This window comes from Anomalospiza imberbis, chromosome 4 (genome assembly GCF_031753505.1).
Source record: "Anomalospiza imberbis isolate Cuckoo-Finch-1a 21T00152 chromosome 4, ASM3175350v1, whole genome shotgun sequence".
Classification (NCBI taxonomy): Eukaryota; Metazoa; Chordata; class Aves; order Passeriformes; family Viduidae; genus Anomalospiza; species Anomalospiza imberbis.
Window position 1 is genome coordinate 26,567,691 of NC_089684.1, and position 22,797 is coordinate 26,590,487.

Sequence of the window (22,797 nt, forward strand, 5' to 3'; positions counted from 1 at the left end):
TACTGATACATAAAAAAAATGACAGCTTCATAACATTTGTTAATTTTTCCCCAATTAATTTCATTTACTCTAAGGACCTCTTTCTGTCTAAGAGGTGCACAACACTATATAAAATAGATTAAACCCAATATAATGCTGACTTAATTTATGGACAGCTATTTCTGTGGGTTTTTTTCTTGTTATGATAAGGAATTATCATTTTGCTAACGAATTTGCATTCATCCTCACACAACACTAAGGATAATTATGGAAATGAAGAGTACTGGAATCAACCATTCTGTGGTCGTGGTAGGAAAGAGGATAAAGATATTCAGAAGAGGAGACTGAAGCAAAAGGCTTAAAGAATTCATAACTTAAAAGCCTATATATATATTATTAATTCAAAATGTTTATAAACATGGCAATAAACACCAAATATACAAACTTGCAATTGAAAGATCATCCTCAGGAATACAGCAAAGCATAAAGCAAAATAATGAAGATACAAGAAGCCATAAGTACCATTCTGACCATTTCTAATTTTGACAAATACTACCACAGCTTAAGATTTTGCTGCTTAGAGCTGGGGTGACCAAATGACACAGATTATGATCTGCTTGTTTCATACCAGGTTCAAGACTGTCCTGAAATATTTGGAATAGGAAATGGTACAGGAAAACTGTTTCTTGTCCAAAAGAAACAGGAAAACTGTACAGGAAAATTGTTTCTTCTCTAAGTTTAATTGTGTATTGATATGATAACTCTCACTTAAGTGGTCAGGTTGGACAAAATCCCTCCTCCCAGTGCCGCTCAGCGAGCTCACTATGGACAAAACAGCAAACCCAGAACTGCCTGCACAAAGATGCCAGCCTATTAAGCTTGCAACTGCAGGAACATTTCTATCCAAAGAGATTGAAGATTTGATCAAAGCAAACTGACCTAGAGGAATCCAAACAATCCCTGAGAAACATTAGCAAGTCAACTTTATAGTCCAAATTTCCCTCTCACACAGTATCCTACTTCACATCTGCAATACCAGAATGAAAGCAATATTTAATATCTTTAAACTTCTTCTTTCATAGTACTAAAAAAATTTTAATTTGTGTGTGTGAATCTCCTACATTCTGTAACATGGGCATGCTGAACTAACTACTTTATTTTAAATTTCACTGTCACCAGTTTTCTTATTTTTCCTTTTTCATGGTTTGCATTGCAGCTGTTTTTCTATGATATGTTATTATACCCTGCAGATTTCCAGTTCGTCTACGTTTCCTAAACATTTTAAATTTGATGCAGACATACCAGCCTGTGAAAATAGTAAGGCTTTAGGTATTTTAGTGAACAGTAAACAAAAAACTTCAGGAAACATCTTCGTTTCATGTTGTTTGTAAAAACTATTTCATCTCCGTTCCAAAATTTTCCCTTGGTTCAGCTGTAGATCAACATTCCATCCCTGCAAACTTTACCTCCTTTTACTGACTTATTGAAATAAACTGGCACTTTATTAGAAGAACCAGAAATAAATATAACTCTGTACAGTCATGTGGAGGATGATGTGCTTCTCCCTTTCACTTAAATATGAAACTGTGCAGAAAAACCCAAAATAAACAACAATCAGTCAGGCTTGTTCATTCCTTTCTTGGCTACTGACAACATCCACAAATGTAATGATTACAACAAATGGTAATGAGATATTCACCTAAAGAAAGCTTTTTTCCACTGCACCCTCCTTAATCTTAATTTAATCTTTCAGAACTCTAATGAGAGATGATAACTCTAATGATACAATTATCACAAGGCTGCCCACAACAATGTACCACATAGCTGTACAAGTTTGAAATGCTTAGCAAGTATTATCCAAATTAAAAACTGGGTATTCCTTCTCATCTATAGTATTCAGCCTTGCTTGAAAATATAAAATCTAAAAAAAAATCTGCTGAATATTTATTTCATTATTGACTAGGACAAAATGAAGCTATTAAGTCTGTTTAGGGGCTTTCCACCCCTTCCCATTATCAACTCCTTTATCCACAAAGGTTATGCTCTTTTTCCTTTAGTCCACTTTTTTTTTACCAAAATTTTTTAAGTGAATCACGTCCTCAACCATTTATTAAGAAATGGTTTAGAAATTTAAATGGTCCAAAACTTAGAAGTTTTTTTGTGTTTTTTTTTTTTTAATTGTCCAAGTTATCTGTGAGATACAGTAGGAATGGCATTTTCTTATAGGTGTTCCCCATTACAACAATCCAACAAACCCACAGCCTTAAGACTGGGTTTCCAATATTTTTTAAGTAATTGAAACTGACACTTTCCATTGTCTCCATCCCCAATGGCTATCAGGATTCTTATTAAAATCTCTGATAAATGAAGAAGCCTGAATAAATAGATTTTTTATTCTATACACATGAAGAGACATAACTTTTTTCTGGACTACTGTTAAGAGCCAGTTCATACAGCCACATTTAAGAACATTTCAATCAACAAAGACATCCTTTTACCTGTCCTGATTTTAAAAAAGTGAGTCAAAAAGGTAGAAGAAACTTTATGATTCTTAAAAAAAAAAAAAAAAAAAGGCAAGGCACTAAAAAGTCACCTTAAACACACAAATACATTTCACTACCAATAATCAAAGTATTGAACTATACCAGGAGCAAGGAGAAGGGCAGAGAATAAACTGAACGCACATGCTATGGATTAAAATCAGAGTATATTACACCTTTCAAAAACAAGACATTTACTCCAGTACTACCATAATGATGTTATAATCTTTAAATAGAGGGGAAATTTATTTTTTTCAAAAAAATTAGGTTTAATGTTATACAACAATGCAAAGTTGGTGGAAACAGGAACAGCACTTTAGAAGACCCTACCTAACAATGCAAGTCACCATTGCATCAGGCCATCAAAGCCTCCCAGACAAGCCACATTCCTCTGTAAAACTAAACAGCTCACTATAAACAAGTGGCTCACAAAAGAGTTTGTAACTTACCAAGAGACAGAGCATGACCAAGTCACAATCTTAAATGGAAAAGAAACCAGGGAGACAACAAAAATCAAACTACAGCAGAACAGCTTTCATCACCTGTCAATAACTGGCTCTGCTAGAAAGCTAGCCAGAGGAAAGGCAGGATAGAGCTTTCAGAAGTGGCACAAGGTATCTATGTGTCAGCAATTAGATCTTGCCTTTAATTTCAGTTAATGGCTGTCTAAATTGCTCACAAAAATATCTGCCTCTTTAAACTCTCAGTGAACATTTTCAAAGTCACTCAGTTATTTTTAATGTTGTACTTTTGAGACATTTAACTAGATAAGGATTTCAAAATGCCAACCCTCAATTTCTTACTGTAATGGATTATGTTTGAAAACACGTGGCCGGGTCAGGGTCATTAACATTACTCAGTACTGGGAAAGTTGTTTATACATGTTCTAATAGAAGAGTCAAGGATCAGATGTTTTCCATTTAAAATCATTAATTTCACTAAGTCAAAACTTCTTGTCAAAAACAGGTCAAGCTTCCACACCTATGATTTTCAGAGGCTTTCTGGATGAAAAAAAAAGCAGTCCTTGGCCAGAAAGGAAGAGAGAGAACCTGCTACAGTGAGAATACACAACTGAGATGTAGAAAACCCATTTTCAAGTCCCCAGTTTTTTAAATTTATCCTAGGAAGAAAACATTCATTGCTGTAACACATGCTGGAAAGTGAATAATCATCATTAAATAAACTCCTGTGTAGCAAACAGTTCTAGCTTTTCACTATATTGAACATAATTCATGCAAGCACTTGAATTTTATCTCATTTACAACAACTACAGAAAGTACTCTTGGGTTGGAATGGTCAAAATGGATTTACATTTTCACCTTTAAAATAATCAATGGGGATAAAATGGTCAACACAGATGAACATTTTCACTTCTAAAGTAATTGATGCCTCTGACATAATCCATGCCATCCCTGGCCTGGAGTGGCCATGGCCACTATAGTCAGTGGGCATTGTGCCATTGATTTAGATGAAATTTTATTCCAGACTCTTTATAATGAGTCTGCGCACTAAAAAAAAAAAAAAAAAAAAAAAAAAAATCCACCAAAAAACAACAACAAAAAACCCCATAAAACAAAACAAAAAACCACCACAAAAAAAAAAAAACCCCAAACAAATAAAAACACCCAAACCAAAAATAAAAAAAAACACAAAAAAACTGCAAAGAACAAAAAAAAGCATGCATTATATTTTACAAATGCCTGATAAGGAAACTTCCCTTTCCAACCATCCAGGAGCCCCTCTGGCAGCCACTCTGACAGCACCTGAGCTGGGACTTAGGACCTTTTACAGCTACACCCTCCACACTCACGCAGTCACACCAGGTTTCCCAGAGTAGTGTCAGAGTTCCAGATCCTTAATATCATTTAATCATGGTGCAGTAGCAAAATAACAAATCACAGTTCAAGCTGATACCTCCGAGGAGCAGCCCCAAACAAAAAAATCTTGGGCTTTTACACCCTCACAGTCTAAGTGCAGTAAAGCCCGGAGTCATCAGCTCCTGAGTGTGCCCAGTGCCCTGGCTGGGCCACAGGTACCTGGGACCTTTGCTCTGCTTCTTGCCTGGGGCTCAGGCTCCTGCCCCCCAGCTGCACCCCGAGCTGCCTGCACTGAATGGATTCCTCAACACACCAGATTTCCTTCTGCCTAGCAGTCCCATGACAAGGGAAATTAGGAGGATTTACTGTCTGTATTGAGATGATTAGATTAGCACTTTAAGTGTTCTTACTGGGTGTATCAGAATCCTCCCATAGAGTTCCAAGAAAATCCTTTTTCATAGTCTTAGTGATAAAATCTTGTCAGCAACCTATAATGTTACAAGTTTTATGACTTTTAAATCTTGTATATAGAGCACTCAGCAGGAAAGGCTTACTTTGTAGGTATGCATCAGAATTCATTGTGTGAGCATGTGTCTGCCTGACGGGAGGAACCTGAATGAACCCAATATTTACCCTTGCAGTGCTGATTATATAAAATGTTAAGTTATGCTGGAAACCCTGTTAACTGAAAAAATGATGATCCTTCTGCTTGCCTTTGCTGAAGCATCACTTGTGTTTCTGGTTGCTCTTCAAGATTTTAATAAGACATTAATTAATCATTTTCCTATATGTGACTCACTGAGTAAATAACTGAATTTATAGCATTAAAATCATCAGTTTTGTTTAAGATAGAGGCTGTAATTTTAAAATTTTGAACTAGAGGTCAAGCTATGATGAAAGCTTCAGTAAAACAAAGGAGAATACACTAAAAAATACATGTGTATAAAATTTGGAAAGAAAGGCAACTATGATCAAGGCATAGAGGCAGAAGGAACTAAGACAATACACGTGTAGCTCCCAGTCTCACTGCTGATCCTTTTAGTCATTAGTAAATATTGGTAAATATGCTAGTATTTAGTAAATATATCAATGACACTGGGAAATTACCAGTGTTGTACCTACACTCCCCACAATAAAAAAAATGTTTAATTTACTCATTAAATAGGTGATGTGGTTCTATTCAGACAGACTTGCTGGCAGAGCACTTTTTCTTGGGAAAAATGTGCACAGAGTTACTGACAGAAAGGAAAAGATGGTGAATAAATGCACAGAAGCTTCTTCTAACAGGGCCCATAATACCAACTTCACACTCCTCCCTTCAGAACACATTCAGTGCTGTTCAAGATCTCATGTCCTATGATGATAAAGACAGTGAAAAAAATCAGATGTATAAATCTTTTTAAGAAATGACAAAATGGAAGGCTTGCATCAAAGGCAGAAAGCTGCTGTGATGATGTGACTTTTAAAAGTCTGTGCTATACCAGCATAGGAGTCATAAAGAAAGGAAATACTGACATGGGAGATAACAATTAAGACTGGGAGGAATTGATTAAACCACTGAAGAATGGTGATAGACTTGTTTAAAATAGGATGGAGACTGAGGCAGCAGAAGAGTAAAGGTGGGGTTGTGTGAGTCATACTTCTACAACTCTACTCACTTTACTAGAAATATCAAAAACTTATCTAAAACAAACAAACCAAAACCACAGAGGCTTCAGATGCTTCTCAGCAGAAGCAGAAATTCAGCTGGAGGGTGGAATGAGAGGGACAAGAGCTAATGAGGCCTCCAGCCCATTGGAGAGCAACACTGAACCCTAGCCTGCTCTATCTGCCATGGGGTCGCAATGCCCATGTGATTATTTCAGAGTCTGTTTTGAACACAAAGCAACACATGGAAATTTTCTCATTTAAGGAAGTGTCAGCAAATACTTAAAATACTGGAAATAGTCCATTTGAGGTAGAGAGGGTAAATAAGCTAGCTGTGTCAACTAGCATAGGAAGCTTTTGGAACTACAGGACCAGCTTGCTGTCATCATTGCTAAGTAAGTTAACAAAAGATTTCATTCGACACCTAGAAATACAAAGTCCCACTCTGAAAGATTAATTCCTTGGGCTAGCCAGCAGTCATTACTGTGCCTTTCATACTGATTATTCCAAATATCTGCTGTAAAATTAAATTGTGATTACAGACCAAATGGAAAATTTCTCTCTTGCTAATTCTAGGCACAAATGTCAGGAGCTGCCAGAGCTCATGCCCATTTGTGAACTGCACTGATTTGCATTTCCAGAGCCTGTAAAGCTGTAGGAAGAATAGTAAAACTCTAAGTATAGACATAATTTAGTCTAGATTACATTTCACTAGACCTACAGCAGTGATAACACTACTGAGGACTGTCAGCTTTTGCTACTTGACCTGGCACTTCTGTTTTCTTACTCAAGGAATTTGCATTAAGGGTATTATTACAGAAGTCAGAACACAGTAAGATAATAAATACTGAAGGAAATTCTCAGCTCCCTCAAAGGAGAAAGGAAATAATGAAGGAATTTTTTTCTTTCATTTAATGCCAATTAGTAAAGCATGGTTGAGATTAATCAGAATTGAGACACAATTAAACATCTCTACAATAAATTACTATTATGGTTATTATTTACAACTTGGCTGTGACTAATAACCAGTGAGACTGATGCTCGTTACAACAGATAATGTATAATTAGCTAATATTAGATATTTGATGAACCAAATGGCTGTCATAGATCTTTTCTTAAAAGACTGTCACTATATTTTAAAATAATTTTAAAATAATAAGATACTATTATAATAAGATACTATTATAATAAAGCACAGCATAATGAGTAGGAGAAAAGAACAGGTTCTAAAAAATGGATGAGACATTGCTTGCTAAGTTGACCTTTTAGAAATACCCACTCCTTCACTTATCTTCTAAATGAAAGGCAGGATTATTTTTAATTCCAGCTAACGAGAGCAGATATAAGTACTCATAATTAAAAGCCACTCACATTTAAGCCAGCTACAGTTTTGCTATTTTAACATAGAATAACACTTAAGGTTGCATGACAAATACCATTCTACTCCATTATATTCCAAATTCTTAGTTCTGGAACATTTCAATTGTGACATAACTTTTTCCCTAAGACAAAGACCTAATTCTTCAAGAAATATTATAAAGCAAGAGAAGAAAAAACTTCTGTTCAAAAGAAGATCCTACCTGCTTGAAAGTTTAAGCGCAAAACCACCAAAAAAGATGATGTTCCTTTCTGAGAGGATAAATAAACTTTTTCTACAATATAGGAAAATACCTTCCTTTTCTAAACACATGGAAAACAGTAGAGGATTGAAAGCGGGAATCAGACAAAAAATAACCCTCATTAAAAAGAAATGCCTATGATGGCTTTATCAAAACAGGTTGTAGAAATATTTTGCCAAAGTGTCTGTGTACATGGCTGAACTGGATTTTTTCCTTAGCACAGCTAAGGAAGACTGCCCTGAACATATGTGTGTTGCTAACTCCACAGGGAGAAGGAACCCAAAGGCACACAGAAAACTGGCTGTATTGGCTGCTGTGCAAAGTTGCCTCTTTCCTCAAGGAAAACCAAATCTACTATTTACAACACTTATAGAAGAAAGGTTGCTGAATGGCATTAACTATATGTTTATCTGGTAATTTTCTCATGGTTGCTTTTAGGATTCAACAGCTCAGGAGTTGGCTAGCTTTATTTCTTACCCAATTGCTTTCTACTCCTCTTGCTGTGTATCAGTGATACACTTTTAAAGGTACTGTCTTGATGTAAGTAAAGCACAATGACTCAGTTAAAGTAATGGTATATGATGGACTCAGGTGGACTATCTCTTGCTGCACTGGAAAATATCTTCCTCCAAAGAGTCCTGATCAGGGTTTAATATGATTTGGACCTTTCTGCTACAAGTCACAACACGTGCAATATACTGGGAGAATGGTAGCTGAGGTTGGTGTTAGCAGAGCTGAGATGAAACTTAAAAGTACTTCCAGGGAAATCTGTTTTCTAACTTTCACTAGATTAAATTCAAAATCTTAAAATAGTTTTGTACAAGCTTAGGTTCTCCATATTTTCCCAGCACATATCCTGTGGGACTAAAAATGATAGGCATCTGCTTTGGTGAAGTTGGATATACAAGAAGAGTATGGTGACAGGATTTACATTCATTCCTTATGCAGAAATGCAGACTTCCTTTTGAAGGCAAATTGTTAACATCCAAGGAAGGACAGTTCTCTTTCTTGGTATAAAACCAGGTATGATTGAGAACACAGGCTTGGTTTCATTTCACAGTCTAATATAAAAGCTCATTAGCTCAGAGATCTTCAACTGTCCCAAAGAGAGGCAGTTTATAGGGCCCTGCTTCGTCACACCTGTGCTTGCCGAACCACAGAATGGAATTTCTTTTTCAATCTCCTTCTCTACAGCAAGGATGTGGGAAATCATGTTGCTAAGGGAAATGCACCATCCCATCATCAAAAGCCAATATTATCGACTGACAGTATTCAGAGAGGGTTATGGCTTGTAAAACCAGTCATTCACATTACAGCTTGAACAATAGTGCTCTCTCTTGGAGTGAGCCAAGGAGAAGTAACAGAAACTGTTACATTTTACATTATTTCTATTTCTAATCTACTAAATGCTGCAAAATGCATTTAACTTTTTCCTGATCTGACCTCCATTCATTTTGCTTGAATTGCAAACAAAAATGTTTTCTGGTTTGAAAATTGACTGAAAATGAAAGATTTCGTAATGCTCTCTGCCTGATTTTTCAGTTTCTTTTGCCATTTCTACTAGACTTTTAAAATGAAAAACATCTTTACTGTTTTATTAGAGCAACTATTCCACTTCAAAAAAGTAATTTACAACCCATTTTGGGTTATAGGAACACCATTTCCTTAAAAAATAAAGGCACTACAGTGTATTTGTCAGTGCCTCGATGCAAAGAGAGCAATGTTTGATTACCTAAGCATGAAAATTAAGAAGTTAGATTTTCTTACCTCTTCCATCTTTATCTGAGCTGAGCAGCCCATTTTTTCCTAAGTGTAATATCTTAGTGGTTTTCCAGGCACAGAGAGACTCAACTACTGAATCTGAATTAGAATGTTGAGCAGACTTTAATGTGCACTTATAATGGTGGTCCAAAGAAATAAAGATGTGTATCCTGGTATCTGGGCACAACATTGCCTAATTTCAGCCAAATCGGATTGAGAGACAGGGTCTTAAAAGCGTTAAATCCCAAAAGAGGAATAAGAATCAGTGAATAGCTGACCACTGATATCCCATGTCTACCTCCACTGATAAAACAACAGAGCAAGCACAATCCACAACCCTTCTAATAGCAAGAATCAGTTGGCTGGTTGTACAACTGTTGCACAGATACTGAAATTATGGGGAGAAAAAAAAAGGAGTTTCTTTTCTGGCCTTGGACAGGTCAGAAGGACACTTATTTTCTGTGCTGGAAGAACATGCAGGAGAGACACAAACTCCACATCATCAAACTTCATTAATTCCAGTTACTCAGCTTTAACTTAGCACCATCACAAAGTGACTACAACTCAACCCAGTCAACTAATTGTAGGCACACAGAAGGTGGAAACTTACTTGGGAGAGGGAAAATTTTAAAAGGGATACTCCTGTGAGCGTAACTTAGCCTGTATTATGACACCCAATAGAGTGAATGGTGCTGAAAACCCAAGTTCCCTCTTCCTTACCTAAAGGAACAACTGCCAAGGTGACCTCTTTGCTAGATGGTGCAGCACTGCTCCGAGTACCTGGGTGGCCTCAGAAGACCTCTTCCAAGAGGATCTGCCTAAGGCTATTCTGTGTCCCAGGGAAGGATACCATGGTGTCAGCTGAAAGTGACATATGGCAACTCACTCCTCACAGGTTAAACCTCATGAAGTTGTGGACACTGTCCCAACATTTATTATTAACTAAAATGCCAGGCCTGTGGCTTACACTGGACTTCTGCCAAAACAGTTCTTTGACAGACCTTTAGTGTCTCCTGTGTCTTTGGAGAAACTAATCTTTGTTTTGTTAAAAGGTATATCTGAAATACAGAAAAAAGAGAAATCTGTTGACAACACACACTTAGACAGGAATGCACATATCCAAATGGGATGATGGATAAAAACACAGTCTTACAAACAACAGTTCACAGCTGTAGTCTGCTGGAAAAATACTCAAAACCAGCATAGTATTCTAGGTATTTCTTGAAAATTGCATGGTATATACACAGACCATCTGCTGACATCACAGTAATTTGAAGAAAAGGAAGAAGCAACAATAGCACTTCACAGCACAGCAGCTAACATGATATAACTAATAGACAATATTTATGATTAAATGAACTGACTGTACCTTGAAAAACAAGGGCTCCTCAGGAAGGGGGCTAACAGGGAGGGAGGCCGTGCTGCCCGCTGGGCTCATGTCCGTACTCTGAAAGAAAAGCACACAGGAGTTTGCATTTCCAATCAAGTTCTACAGATATTTTTTTTTTTACATTTTGGAGGAGGGCAACAGAAAGAGCTTGAAAACAGCACTGGAAATCCAACAGAATTACACTGACAATTGCAACCTGTACTTTATTTGCTTGCAATAAGTTCAAGTATTTCACTAATGGGTAAGTACTTGCATTTTATTTTGAATTAACTCCCATTCAAAGACTGAAATGTGTACGCACAAATACACAAATATGCTGTTCATATTTGTTCATATAGAAAAATTAATCTATGTCAAAAGAAACTATGACATAAAATTTTAAATTATTCTTGGATGACTCAATAGTATATTTAAGAGGAAAAATTAACAGGAAAGCAATATATTGCAGGAAAATATTAGGTTCAATGTTTAAAAAAAAATCTCATTCACATGAGTCAATATACCTTACAAACAAGCACTAATACAATAAAAGAAACCGTGAATATCAAAGTTATAAATCAAAATCATTCAGTATACTTCAATGGACCTAGGACCGCACCCTCTTCAGATCATATTTCAATAACCTGCGGGTTAGCATGGTCATTATTTTTACAGATGTGACAACTATTAAAACAAATGTGTGAATCTTAACAATATAGAATGGTAATAATAATAGAAGAACATATAAAACCAATATCATAATTGTTCTGGAGAAAACTACAATAATGCTACTTCTTAGAAAAATGAAAGTGCTAAAATGAAAAAAAAATCCACCATGACCACCAGTAAAACAGAAATTAAGAATAATAAAAAAAAAAAAAAAGTTTGCATGGCCTAGCAGTCATTCCTCTTCACAATGTAGCACTGCAATGCAGAATGAATTAATAAATTCAGTGTGTGCACTTGTCTAACTCAACACCTGCTTTTGCATTGCTACGAATCTACTCTAAGACTTTTGATAAACCCAAATTCATTAAATGAAGCACACTGCTCCACCCAGTAATTTCTAACAGCTCATTCATCAGGAGACATTTATGGAGAGACACAGCATTTTACTCAGCCAACTGGTAAGGGATGAAAAAAGACAAAATTTTGGTTACGAAATCCCTGTGTCAAATCCAAAACAGGGCACAGATACTTCAAAGTTAACACCCACTGGGAAAATGTGACTTAAATTAGACACCTATCAGTTACACTACAGTTACAGTTCTTTTCTGAAAGAAAAGACAGCTGTTACTTGCTAAATAATAGGGATGCAAGTAAATGAGAAAGAAGGGGGCTATGGTAGTTGGATCGTAAGAAAGAGACAGGTAATTTATAACCTGCAGAACAAAGAGATGATGTTGAGGAATAAAGAGAGATTGAAGCATGTCAGAAAGCCAGTAGGTCTGTAGAATCCATTGTATTCAGAAACATTACAAATTTTAACTTGGACTCCTGCACTTATCATCAAGAAAACTGGCCAGTAATATTTACAAAATGAAGTGAAACTTAGCTGTTCTACATAAAACACAGAGTGCAGACAAAACTGGAACTTCTGTGGAAATGTTTTGCCTCAAATGCCACCATCTCAGCAGAAGACAATTCACCTTTTAATTTACATAGAATAGGAAAAAAAAAAAAAAAAAAAAAAAAAAAACACTGGGGGGGTATCAAGTATCTGAGTTCCAAACCAAATCCAATGTCCTAATTTGTAATTAGAAGTGTGCAGGAGAGCAGACCCATCTTTAAGCACTGAAAGAGCATCACTAGGAAAATTTGCAAAGAGTGAGCTGCATGTTGTTCAGGGATAGCTGGAATCCAAGGAAAGTTTAATAGCCCTGAGGATGATGCTGGTGTTGTCACAAAACATCTCAGGGCACATCCAGAGGATGGCCTCAGAAAAACATCTTCTCTTCCATGATGACTGGACAGGAGCCAGGCCAGGTCCAGTGTCACACTGATGTGGCGCCATGCCTGAACTAAAAGAGCTGTTGAGGGGAGAGAGGGGGGTGTTAGGAGGGGCACTACGACTACCTGGCTTCTGGACTGAAAATAATTTGAGTCTGGCCAGACAGGACCACTGGCAGAAGAGCTTAGAGCTGTCCACATATACATACTCTCAGTGGCCCCTCCAACACCTTCAGTAATTTTCCTCTCTAAGGAAAGCAGAGCACTATCTGTGCCTGTGTAAATTAATTAAACCCAGTGACACTAACACAGTTTATTATAGGGGAGAACTGAGTGAGACAGCACCAAAAGGGTTGTTTCTTGAGCTATTAAAAAACCCAAACCCTTACACTAATCACTGCGATGAAAGATGTTGATAGCTTGCCTTCCTGAAGCAATATACTAAGAATTTCAAACAACACCACACTCCCTACTTAAAATTTGCTCTCTGTGGTGTCTTTATCATAATCACACTTTGCAGTCTAAAGCTCCCCATATATATTAACAACAAAAAAATATCACTGTGAGGAATTTACTCAGTGGGGACTTTTTTTATTTGATGTTGTCTAAATCAATTGTGTACTCGTAAAAGCAGCCACTCACTTCAAATCCAGCAAAAACTTGATAGGTTTTCGTTATAAATTAACCAGAAGATGCTATACCATTGGGCTATAATTATATATTGTACGTCATCGCAAATGCTAAATAAACCTAATTTGTATCTTAATTCAAATTATTAGGCAAAATTATGACATCTGATTTTGCAGTACTTTGCTGAGCAACTATCATTTTAATATGTGTTTTTAATGCACAAAATGCACAAGCAAAATGGGTTTTGTTGACTGAGCCTTTTCCACGTGCCACTGGAAAACTCTCAGTTTACCAGAGGGCAGAAAATTTGCACAGCTTTAATTACTTAAACTACATTTTCAAAATATCTGAATATCAAACAATTCAAGTATTTCTCAGAACAACAGTTTAGAAAAATACCATCTTGCCCATGCCAAAAAAAAAAAAAAAAAAACAAACAAAAAAAAAAAAAACAACCTAGTGAGCATTTCTCTCAATTCTTTTAGGCCATTTTTTTTTTGTTTGGAACAGTCTGCTAATATCCAGAAAACTCACATTATTAGAATGAGAAAAAGAGTCTATATTAGAAGAGTCAATAACTCTTCCATGATTGCAAAGATCAACACTCAAGTTTTATTCTAATTTCTAGAATCAGTCTAAATATACATCATCCTTATTGTGCAGTTGAACAGGTACCTTGGAGTCACTGATAGGCCATGCTAATCATTTATCCTTGGAGAGTAATGTTACAACTGTGATCAGGAAGTTTCCTGATAATGAGGCAAAGGAAGAAAAAAGTCAAAGAGAACAAACTTTTCCCATTGCTACATCCATTTTGGAGATCCAAGGTCAGGATCCTGTTTGAGGACAAATTCTCATCATTTGAGCTAGATGGAAGTGAAAGGAGCTGTTTCTAGAGCTGTTTTAAAGTAGTTACAGGCTTGGTTTTGTTTTATTCCACTTGTCTGTACCTTCTTCAAAGCAGAACATTTCACAAACCTACATAACAATGTAAACTGTCTAACAGCAGATTAGAGAATGTAGTCAGTGGTTCTCCAGCAACACAGAAGATAAGGCATGTGCACAGTGTTAAAAACATGCTCCTTTGAAAAGGACTGCTTCTTTTGAAGCATCATCTTCCAGTCTTCAGCAACTCTTCTATAAATGAAAGCATAAATTCAGATTTTTCTTGCTATAAACCCTTGCCTTTAATCTGATGTTCATTAGGAGGTAGCCTGTCAGCCTTTGTTAATTGTGCCATAAAATAAGGACCATCTACCGACAGAAGACAATTTACTTTGCTACAACTGCTTTTTAACAGGGGTAAACATTGCAATGGCAGCTGGCAGACACTGACTTCTCAGGAGACCAGTATCACAATTTATTGATCTAAGGAGTTAATACTGACAGAGAAAACCTTCAGTGGATATTAGAGCTAGAGATCCAATAAATCTTTATAATAACTGAAGAAAGACAATCTGTGTACTTTATAGCTTTGTCTAAGGGGTAGTGGATGAGTGTTGAAGTGACTTTCAGAGTGATCGTTTTAGTTGTATCATAAGTTATGTCAGAAAATATCATTTTATAATCTAGAAGTTGAGTAGAACTAGGAAATTAAATAAGTGCAGTCAGCAAGCTCAGTAGTGACATTTTGATATACTGAAGTAATCAAAGACCTGCAAATGGATTTATTAATGGGTCTGCACTGCATTTTTATGAAATATTGTACTTAAATATCATTATCCCATTTTATCCATGGAAGTGAAAAAGAAGGTAAAGTAATTTGCTCAAAGCTATGAAGGGAGGTTAAAAACAAAGACAGAATCATCCAGTTATTCATCCAGGGTGTGCCATGCTCTCTTACATACTTTTGGAGTGCTCTGATTTCTGTAATTTCTGAATTATTTAATGTCATGAAGAGGTTTTGCTCATACATATACACTTCCTTCAAATAAATCTTCTATAAACAACTGAGGTTGGAAATATGAAAATTGGTTTAGATTAAAGAAAATAGTAGATACACAAAAAAAGCTTTCACCTCCCTCCCTCTATAGGGTTTGAGTAACGTCCCCCAACATCTCCGATCACTCTCACTAAGAACAGAGCGAGAGCCTCCTTAAAATGTGTTTTGTAGTATCTATGGATACAATTCAGGTGTTTATAAATCCATGTCATACCTCCTTCCTTAGAAAATACAGTTAAGTATCTTACTAATTACTAATGCATGCAATTAACAGCTGAGACATTTAAGTATTATTTTCCAGTATTTGCCTGGAGTTTACTGCTCCCATAGCTAGGAAGGCTGCATAGGTCTTGCATCTGACCTGAGTTATTGTAGCTCCCGTTGCAGAGGTGAAGCTTAAATTACAGCTGCTACTGTGTCTTGCTACCACTTTTTATGCTCCATGAGGTACAGACGGCCGGGCAAGGTTTCAGTGGTTCAATTACCTACTGATTCTCAATCAACAATTAGTATACAGGCATACAGATTAGTCCTGATTCCTCTCACAATCTAAGCAAAGCCAATCACCTGGGGAAGTTGGGAAATTCCACCTTATAAAAGATAAGATACTGATCTGTCACTTAGCAGTATTTGTACGTTCAGTACTGTTGGTTTTTGTTTTTTGGTTTTTTTTTTTTTTTTTTTTTTTACAAGAGTCTGAGTTTTCAGGAAGTCCCTTTAATACTTAGCATATTTTTCTTCCATCAAGGAGGGGTTAGTAGGAAGAATATTTTGTTGACTGTTATTTATTTCCACTTGGAAAAAATAGCTGAAAAGAAGCTCTTTCAACCTTCTAATTAGGCTAAATCAATTATAAAGCCCATAAACAGCGAGTAACATAAAGCGTACACAGTTTGTTGAAGGGCTACTGTGTTTGAAATAGTTTAGACTCAGACTATATTTTTACACTGTTTTATATTTAATATAAATTTAATTTAATCAAATATTTAAATTTACCAAGTTACCTCTCTTCTCCTTATATTAATTGAAAAAGTGTAAGAACACCAAAGCACAAAGCACAAATTACTATTATTATCTGTTTTTCAGTTTCTAAAATGGCAATATGAAATGCCTTAACATAAAAAAGTTGGTAGCTAGGACAAGGACGACACCTCAATAAAGGTTTTAAAATTTGTAAACAAAGTAGAAAGCTGAACTATTGAGAATGGGAGGTTGCTGGTTTACAATTCAGTGCATAGAAAGTGGGGGAAAAGGTCTGTTTTTATAAGAACAGAAATATCACATTTCTTACAATGACATGTATGTCATTACATAACTAATGCATTTATTTAACAGCAAATATGTCTTCCTTTCCGCTCTTTATCTTCACCTGGATTTTATCTTGCTCATCCTCCAAGTCTGTCTTTTCTCTCTGCTTTCCTCCACACAACTCTTAATAAACAGAGACACAAGCTTCCTTGTCAGACAACTTACTGCCACAGAGAGGTTACATGAAGAGTCCATTAATATGTAGGAGAAAACCATTTCTACCTTCCCAACAGCAAATTCACTGCAAGTTAATCTCTAAAAATCCCCTTCACTTCTATTTCAAGAAGAATCTAATTTCAAAACTAATTTGGACAATGACTTTGGGGTTAACATCTCTTTGAGAGGAGACCTGGGGGATCATCAGAGACTGTCACTCTCTCAGTTAGGACTGCTAACATGACACATGATATTAAATGCAACTCCAGCCATATTTTTATCCTAATGAAAACCAGGGGGCTGCTTTCACAGATGCAAATGCTTTGTTGACAACACAGTGGAGAACCGATTTCCTTAAGCAAAACTCTACTCCCTCTTCAGTTTCCATTGTTTCTGTCATACTTCATTGACTATACTATCCAGCCTTGACATTTTGTTATTGTATATTCCTCCCTAATAATATCATATAAAATCAGCTTTTTCTGCTCTTTCAGCAGACAATTGAGAGAACCAAGTGCTCTCCAGGGATTTTAATCTGCAGGCTGTCTATTTCAATTGCTTTTCTTTCCTTGCAGGAGATCTTTCAAATGTACATTTTTTTTTTCCTCAAACTGCTTTCAGCTTTGTAGAAAAAAAGATGGTTGTCTCTCACAGTAGGTTGAGTGTGGGTTTTTTTAACTCTAGTCACAAAGACACTTTCTCCAAAGCCTGCATCACAGCACTCACAGTAGCTAACTGATACTCCACACCACAGTCATAAACTGAATCTGAAAGAAAATGTCTGGTTGGCATCCACTCAAAGAAGAGGCTATCAGCAGAGAACCTCTGGGCTCTCTCAAACTTCTACATCTTCCCTGCATAGAGATCCATTGTTTTCCTGCACTTCCAGATAAAATACTTAGAACAGAACTAATCAATTAATCAAACTGAGAAGGGTCAAATCAGAGAACAGAACTGACTCCTCTCCCTTCCTTACACAGGCATGTTATACATCATTACCTAAGGTAACATACTGGGACCAAGATACAAGGTGGAATTAAAAAGGACCAGATATCGATACAAACAAATGCAACTACCATTACATTAAAGAGGAAAAAAGTAGAAACAGAATATACATTTATTTGCTGCTGGATATAGGGGAGCAACTGTCCTGATGGATTAGGGAAAAAATACTCCCCAAACCAGGTTGTTCTCCAAGTACTTCTGAAGTACTCACAGACAGCCACTGTTGAAGCCAGACATGGATTTAGGTGCCAGTTTCAGCACAACAGTTCCTATGTGCTCAAATTCACTGTTCTCCATGAAGCTCTGAAAGATGTTTGTGATCACCTTACAGCCAATGTAATGTCTTTTTTTAGTCTACAAAAGACATTATTCCTTCAAGACAAAAATCTATTTGTACTTGCTGCTAATGAATATCTTTCTTTAAGGCACACATTTTAACATATACAAAACTCGCATCCAAAAACTACACATGCTTTACTGTCCAGTATATCCCTTTGCCCATAAGTACACAGGGATATAGGTGGTATCTCCTCCAATATTTTCATGAGTTAACTGACTACAGTTTCCCTGACTTACAGTGCTTTCATCTAAATGAGGAAAATGTTTCAGAATATTGACACAACTTATTTTTTCAATCTGAATGCAATGAAGCCAACCTGACTTCCATTAATAATTTTCTACTAAACTATCCAGTTGTTTTCTAAGTTTATATTACTTTGTAAGCATCATGGACAACTTTGCCAGAGTTTCACAACTGTGTTTTAATCTGAGGCTATGTTTTATTTTTCTGTGATTCCCAAAAAACATTCAGATGTCTTCAATTGCTATGCATTTCATTGAGGTTTTAACAAGCTATTTTGCACTTCCTAAATGTTGTGATTGCAATTATTCTCACTTCTTCATCAGTTCTCAGAAGAGTTTTTACAATTTCAGTATGGAACCACCCCTGACAGGGTATTTTAACTTATTTAGATGCAGTAGCTTCATTCTCAAATGTATCTTGAATTACCCAATAACAGCTTAAAGGAAACAGTTTAAACATCTGTAAGTATCTGCCACTAAATCAAGGAAGCAGGCTGGGTGTTTTCTTCACACTACATGAAAAGAAACAAGTGACATTTTACAATTTGAAATACGTTTTTCCTGACTGCAGCACTTCTTCTGTATAATGTTGATAGAAGCAAATGGTAAAAAATTAGTGAGTTTTGCTGTTATTTGCTTCACAGTGTTTTCAATAGTAATGTTCTTTAATGACATTTGAAAGTTGAATTTATGTGGTGTATATATATATATATATATATATATATATATATATATATATATATACAAGGCAATATTTCATCTTCTGAAATGTAGAAATTCTGATTACCACAGACAGTTTCTAGAATGCTAAGCCCACTTTTTAGTTTAACAAACAGATTCCACAGTGGAGTTGGTCAAGGCAGAACAAAAATTCCTTGATTTTGTAAAAACATGTTATGCTGAGTTCTCACCTTAACACAGCAGCTTTCATTATTAAGGGAAGGATTAAGGGTAAGGCACAACAGGAACTTCCTCTCCCACCCTGTCAGAAGGTTCAGCAGAAACTACGCCAGCTGCAGTAAGCTCTCCGGTCCTTCCAGCTCCACTTGTTCTCCTTTCTACTTTCCAGTGCTAAACAAGATCTTCCTGTTCTGGGACCCCAGAGCTGATGCAGCCCTGCAGGTAGGGTCTCACCACAGCAGAGCAGAGAGGAAGAATCCCCCCCCTCCCCTGCTGCCCACACTGCTTTGGATGCAGCCAAGGACATGTTTGGCTTTCTGGGCTGTGAGTGCCCATTGCCAGATCATGTCCAACTCTCATCCAGCAGCACCCCAAGACGGCCTTCAAGACTGTCTGCTCTTTCTTACCTTTTAATTTACTTGCACAGCATCTCCTATTCCCATTTCTCCCACTCCTGCACCCATTCCATCACCACCCCGTTGTGTCATCCATCTGAACCTGAAAGTATTCCCACCTTCTCTACCTTCTCCCCTTCCTTTGGCCAACATCCATCCCTTTCAGTCTGTAAAGAGGCTAATTCGTATATTAAAATATATCTAATACATCTAAAGTAAATACAGTGTATATGTATATACTTAGATACAAAAATACACACAAAATCGACTTAAGGAATCCTTCTGTAGCTGCTATACAATTAGTTTTCTACTGAGAAGATACATACACAGTGAAGATGGTCAAATAATGAGTGTGTGAAAAAGTTGAAGATTTTGCTACAAAAACCCTTTATTTTGACACAATTTCTCAGCCTCAAGCTCTGTGAAGTCTGGGGAGGCCTATCTGTTCGAGAAACGAACACCATTTGCAAAGGAATAGAGGAGTTAAAAGCTGCTGTGCTAGTACTTAGGAATTGCATTAAAATTATTATTGTTATTTTTAGAGCCCTCAGCTGAGCATTTTTTTATTTTTGTGTTTTGCGACAGAATTATATACTAAATTTGCTGAGATATCTGAATAGCATTTTATAAAGTCATTAGCAATAAAATATTCATTTTTCATTTATATTATGTCCAGGAATACAAATGAGCATAATTTCTTCCTACCCTTCAACATTAATAGGGAAACCAGGGTGAAAAATTGAACACACCTTTCACATTCATTTAACTACAATAAAATATAAAGAGCCTTTCAAATGAAAAATAATTTAAAAATAATAATACTGTCTGTTTTCTTTGGAGGAATTGTTACAGAGATCTCCACTACTGTATTAATACATTTTATTCTTTTTTTCTAGTTCTGTAATTTCACAAAGCAAGGTTAAGGTGCCAGCTCAGTCACCATGTGATAAATCAGTGTTCCTTGAAACAGCTTTAGTAAAACTACAAAAATAAATCAGCAGGAGAGAAAGGAAATGAGAAGACACGTTAACAAACTCCTAGGCTTGTGCTACAGGCTAGGAGTTTATCCATACTCACATTATGCCATGGAGCAGTTGGCACCCTGGCTTATCTGATGGCAGCCTCTCTGCACGGCTGCAGCAAGTTACTTTCATCTGCTCCTTTTCCCCTCACTTCCACCACTGTGATTTTAGCTCTCAGCAGCTGCCACTGCTTACAAGAGTCTCTGCAGGCTCAGTTGTGGTAAAAACAGAAGCTTTCCTTGGCAGAGTCGTTGGATCTTTCCCTGCTCGGCACCATAGAGGTGCCGGCAGGTGCCAACACCTCCTGGCTGCTGCACAGAGGCCCTGTGGTTGTCACTGCTGCCATCCCACTGATAAGCAAAAGCTGGTTCCCCATCTTCTTCCTACAAGCCTCAAGAACTCCAAAAAAAACTGACATCCAAAATCACTTTATGTGTGATCCCCTGAGAGATCAAGGTAGCAGAAATACCCTGGGTGTAAATGATGTCCACCAGCAGATCTGGTGTGAAAAGCCCGGCTCACAATTATTCCTGTTGAATTCTAGCTCTTGTCCTACTGCTGGTCTCAACATTTCAGAAGTGGAAAGTTCAGCGCAAACATTTCACCAGTCTGTTTTGTCATGCCTCAAAGTTGAGGCAATTTACTATGGCTGCATCAGATTTCGCATACAAAGAAGAATCTTGAAAAGGAGGTTGCCTGAGAGCAAAGGCAGATGTTTTTTGCACTGGAATACAGGAAACAGATAAAATATAAGAAACTTTAGGCACATACACCGAAGATGCAAAAAGATACTTGTGGAACACTGCATTTTCAACAGAAGGAACCAATATTGAGAAAATACTAAAATCAATATCGTCCATGCCCATCTATTTTATTGTAACTTTCAGTTAATGGCCACAGACCTTTTTGCCCAAAGTCCTGCATCAATCAGGCCATGATGATGGCCTTTAAAAGCTTCACCGTATTTTTTTTAACATACAGGACTCATATTGCAGCACTGGGATATTGCAAAGGGTCTGGAAGCTGCCCACATGATCAGACAAAAATTCTGCTGCCAGGTTTCAATCATTTCTAGCCTATTGCCTCCATTTCTTTCACTCAGCTCTGATTACTCTTCAATATTATAAAGTCTAAATTGTTCCTGTATTGAAGGGCAATGGACAGCTGCCCAGAAGCAGTTTTAATCCTTCTCCTAAGCAGAGACATTGAACTCAGTACCAGGAGCTCTGGAAAATCTTATATCAAACAAAACCCCATTAATACACATTTTTAAAAAATAAGAATTTGCAACTTTTACTAATGGCTTTCAAAAACAAGATATTAACAATGAACACAAATTACTTTTACATCGCCTTTCATTTGTTTGCTAAAAAAAAAAAAAGAAAAGCCATATTGTAGCTTTTTGATAGATGCAAGCAAAAAATCCAACAGAAAACCCTCATCATTAAAGTATGGTTTTCCTGAAGGAAAATGAAAATTCTCATAGGATTCTCATTGAATGCTTTAAAAAGGTTTTAGGCAGATACCTGGACTAAAAGTACTATGTTCAAGGAAGCTACTTGCAGGTATACATTTTCCAGAGGATTTTTACAAAATCACACCAAATACACCATTAATACTATTAATTTCCATCTGTTTACTGCAAGTTTCCTAAAACAGAAGTAGCTTGTTTTCACAATGTCACTAGTGTTTTTTAAATGCCACTAGGATCCAAGCTGCAAGGTGTGATAGACACACTGGAAGGACAGGATGCCATCCAAAGGGACCTCGAGAAGTGGGCCCACGGGAACCTCATGCGGTTCAAGAAGGCCACATCCAAGGTGCTGCACCTGGACTGGGACAAGCCCTGATAGCAACACAGGCCAGGAATGAAGCAACATAAAACAGAAAGGAGAAGTGGGTTTGTTCAGCCTAGAGAAGCTCCAGGAAGACTCCCTTCTGGAAGTAGCAGCCTTCCAGGACTTGAAATGCTGCTACCTAAAGGTCTGTAAGAAAAATGGGGACAGACTTAAGCAGGGGCTGTTGCAATAAGACAAGTGGTAATGGTTTTAAACTAAAAGAGAGTTGATTTAGCTTAGATATAAGGAAGAAGTTGTTAACGGGGCAGGTGGTGAGCCACTGGAACAGGTTTCACTGGGGTGGTGCCCCATCCCTGCAAACAGTGAAGGTCAGGTT

At 36.9% G+C, this 22,797-nt stretch overlaps 1 protein-coding gene across 12 annotated transcripts in view; it reads right to left on the reverse strand.

Annotated features, from left to right (window-relative positions):
* The window catches only part of CCSER1 (coiled-coil serine rich protein 1), a 627,741-nt gene that overhangs the window by 301,201 nt on the left and 303,743 nt on the right, over positions 1–22,797 (reverse strand). For 11 of the 12 annotated variants that reach the window (XM_068187575.1, XM_068187574.1, XM_068187573.1 and 8 more), the window contains exon 7: positions 10,733–10,810. The exons of the other annotated variant lie outside the window; for it this stretch is intronic. In XM_068187575.1, coding sequence (XP_068043676.1) covers positions 10,733–10,810 — 78 coding nt within the window. The remainder of the gene's footprint in view (positions 1–10,732; positions 10,811–22,797) is intronic. 12 annotated transcript variants of the gene reach the window in all.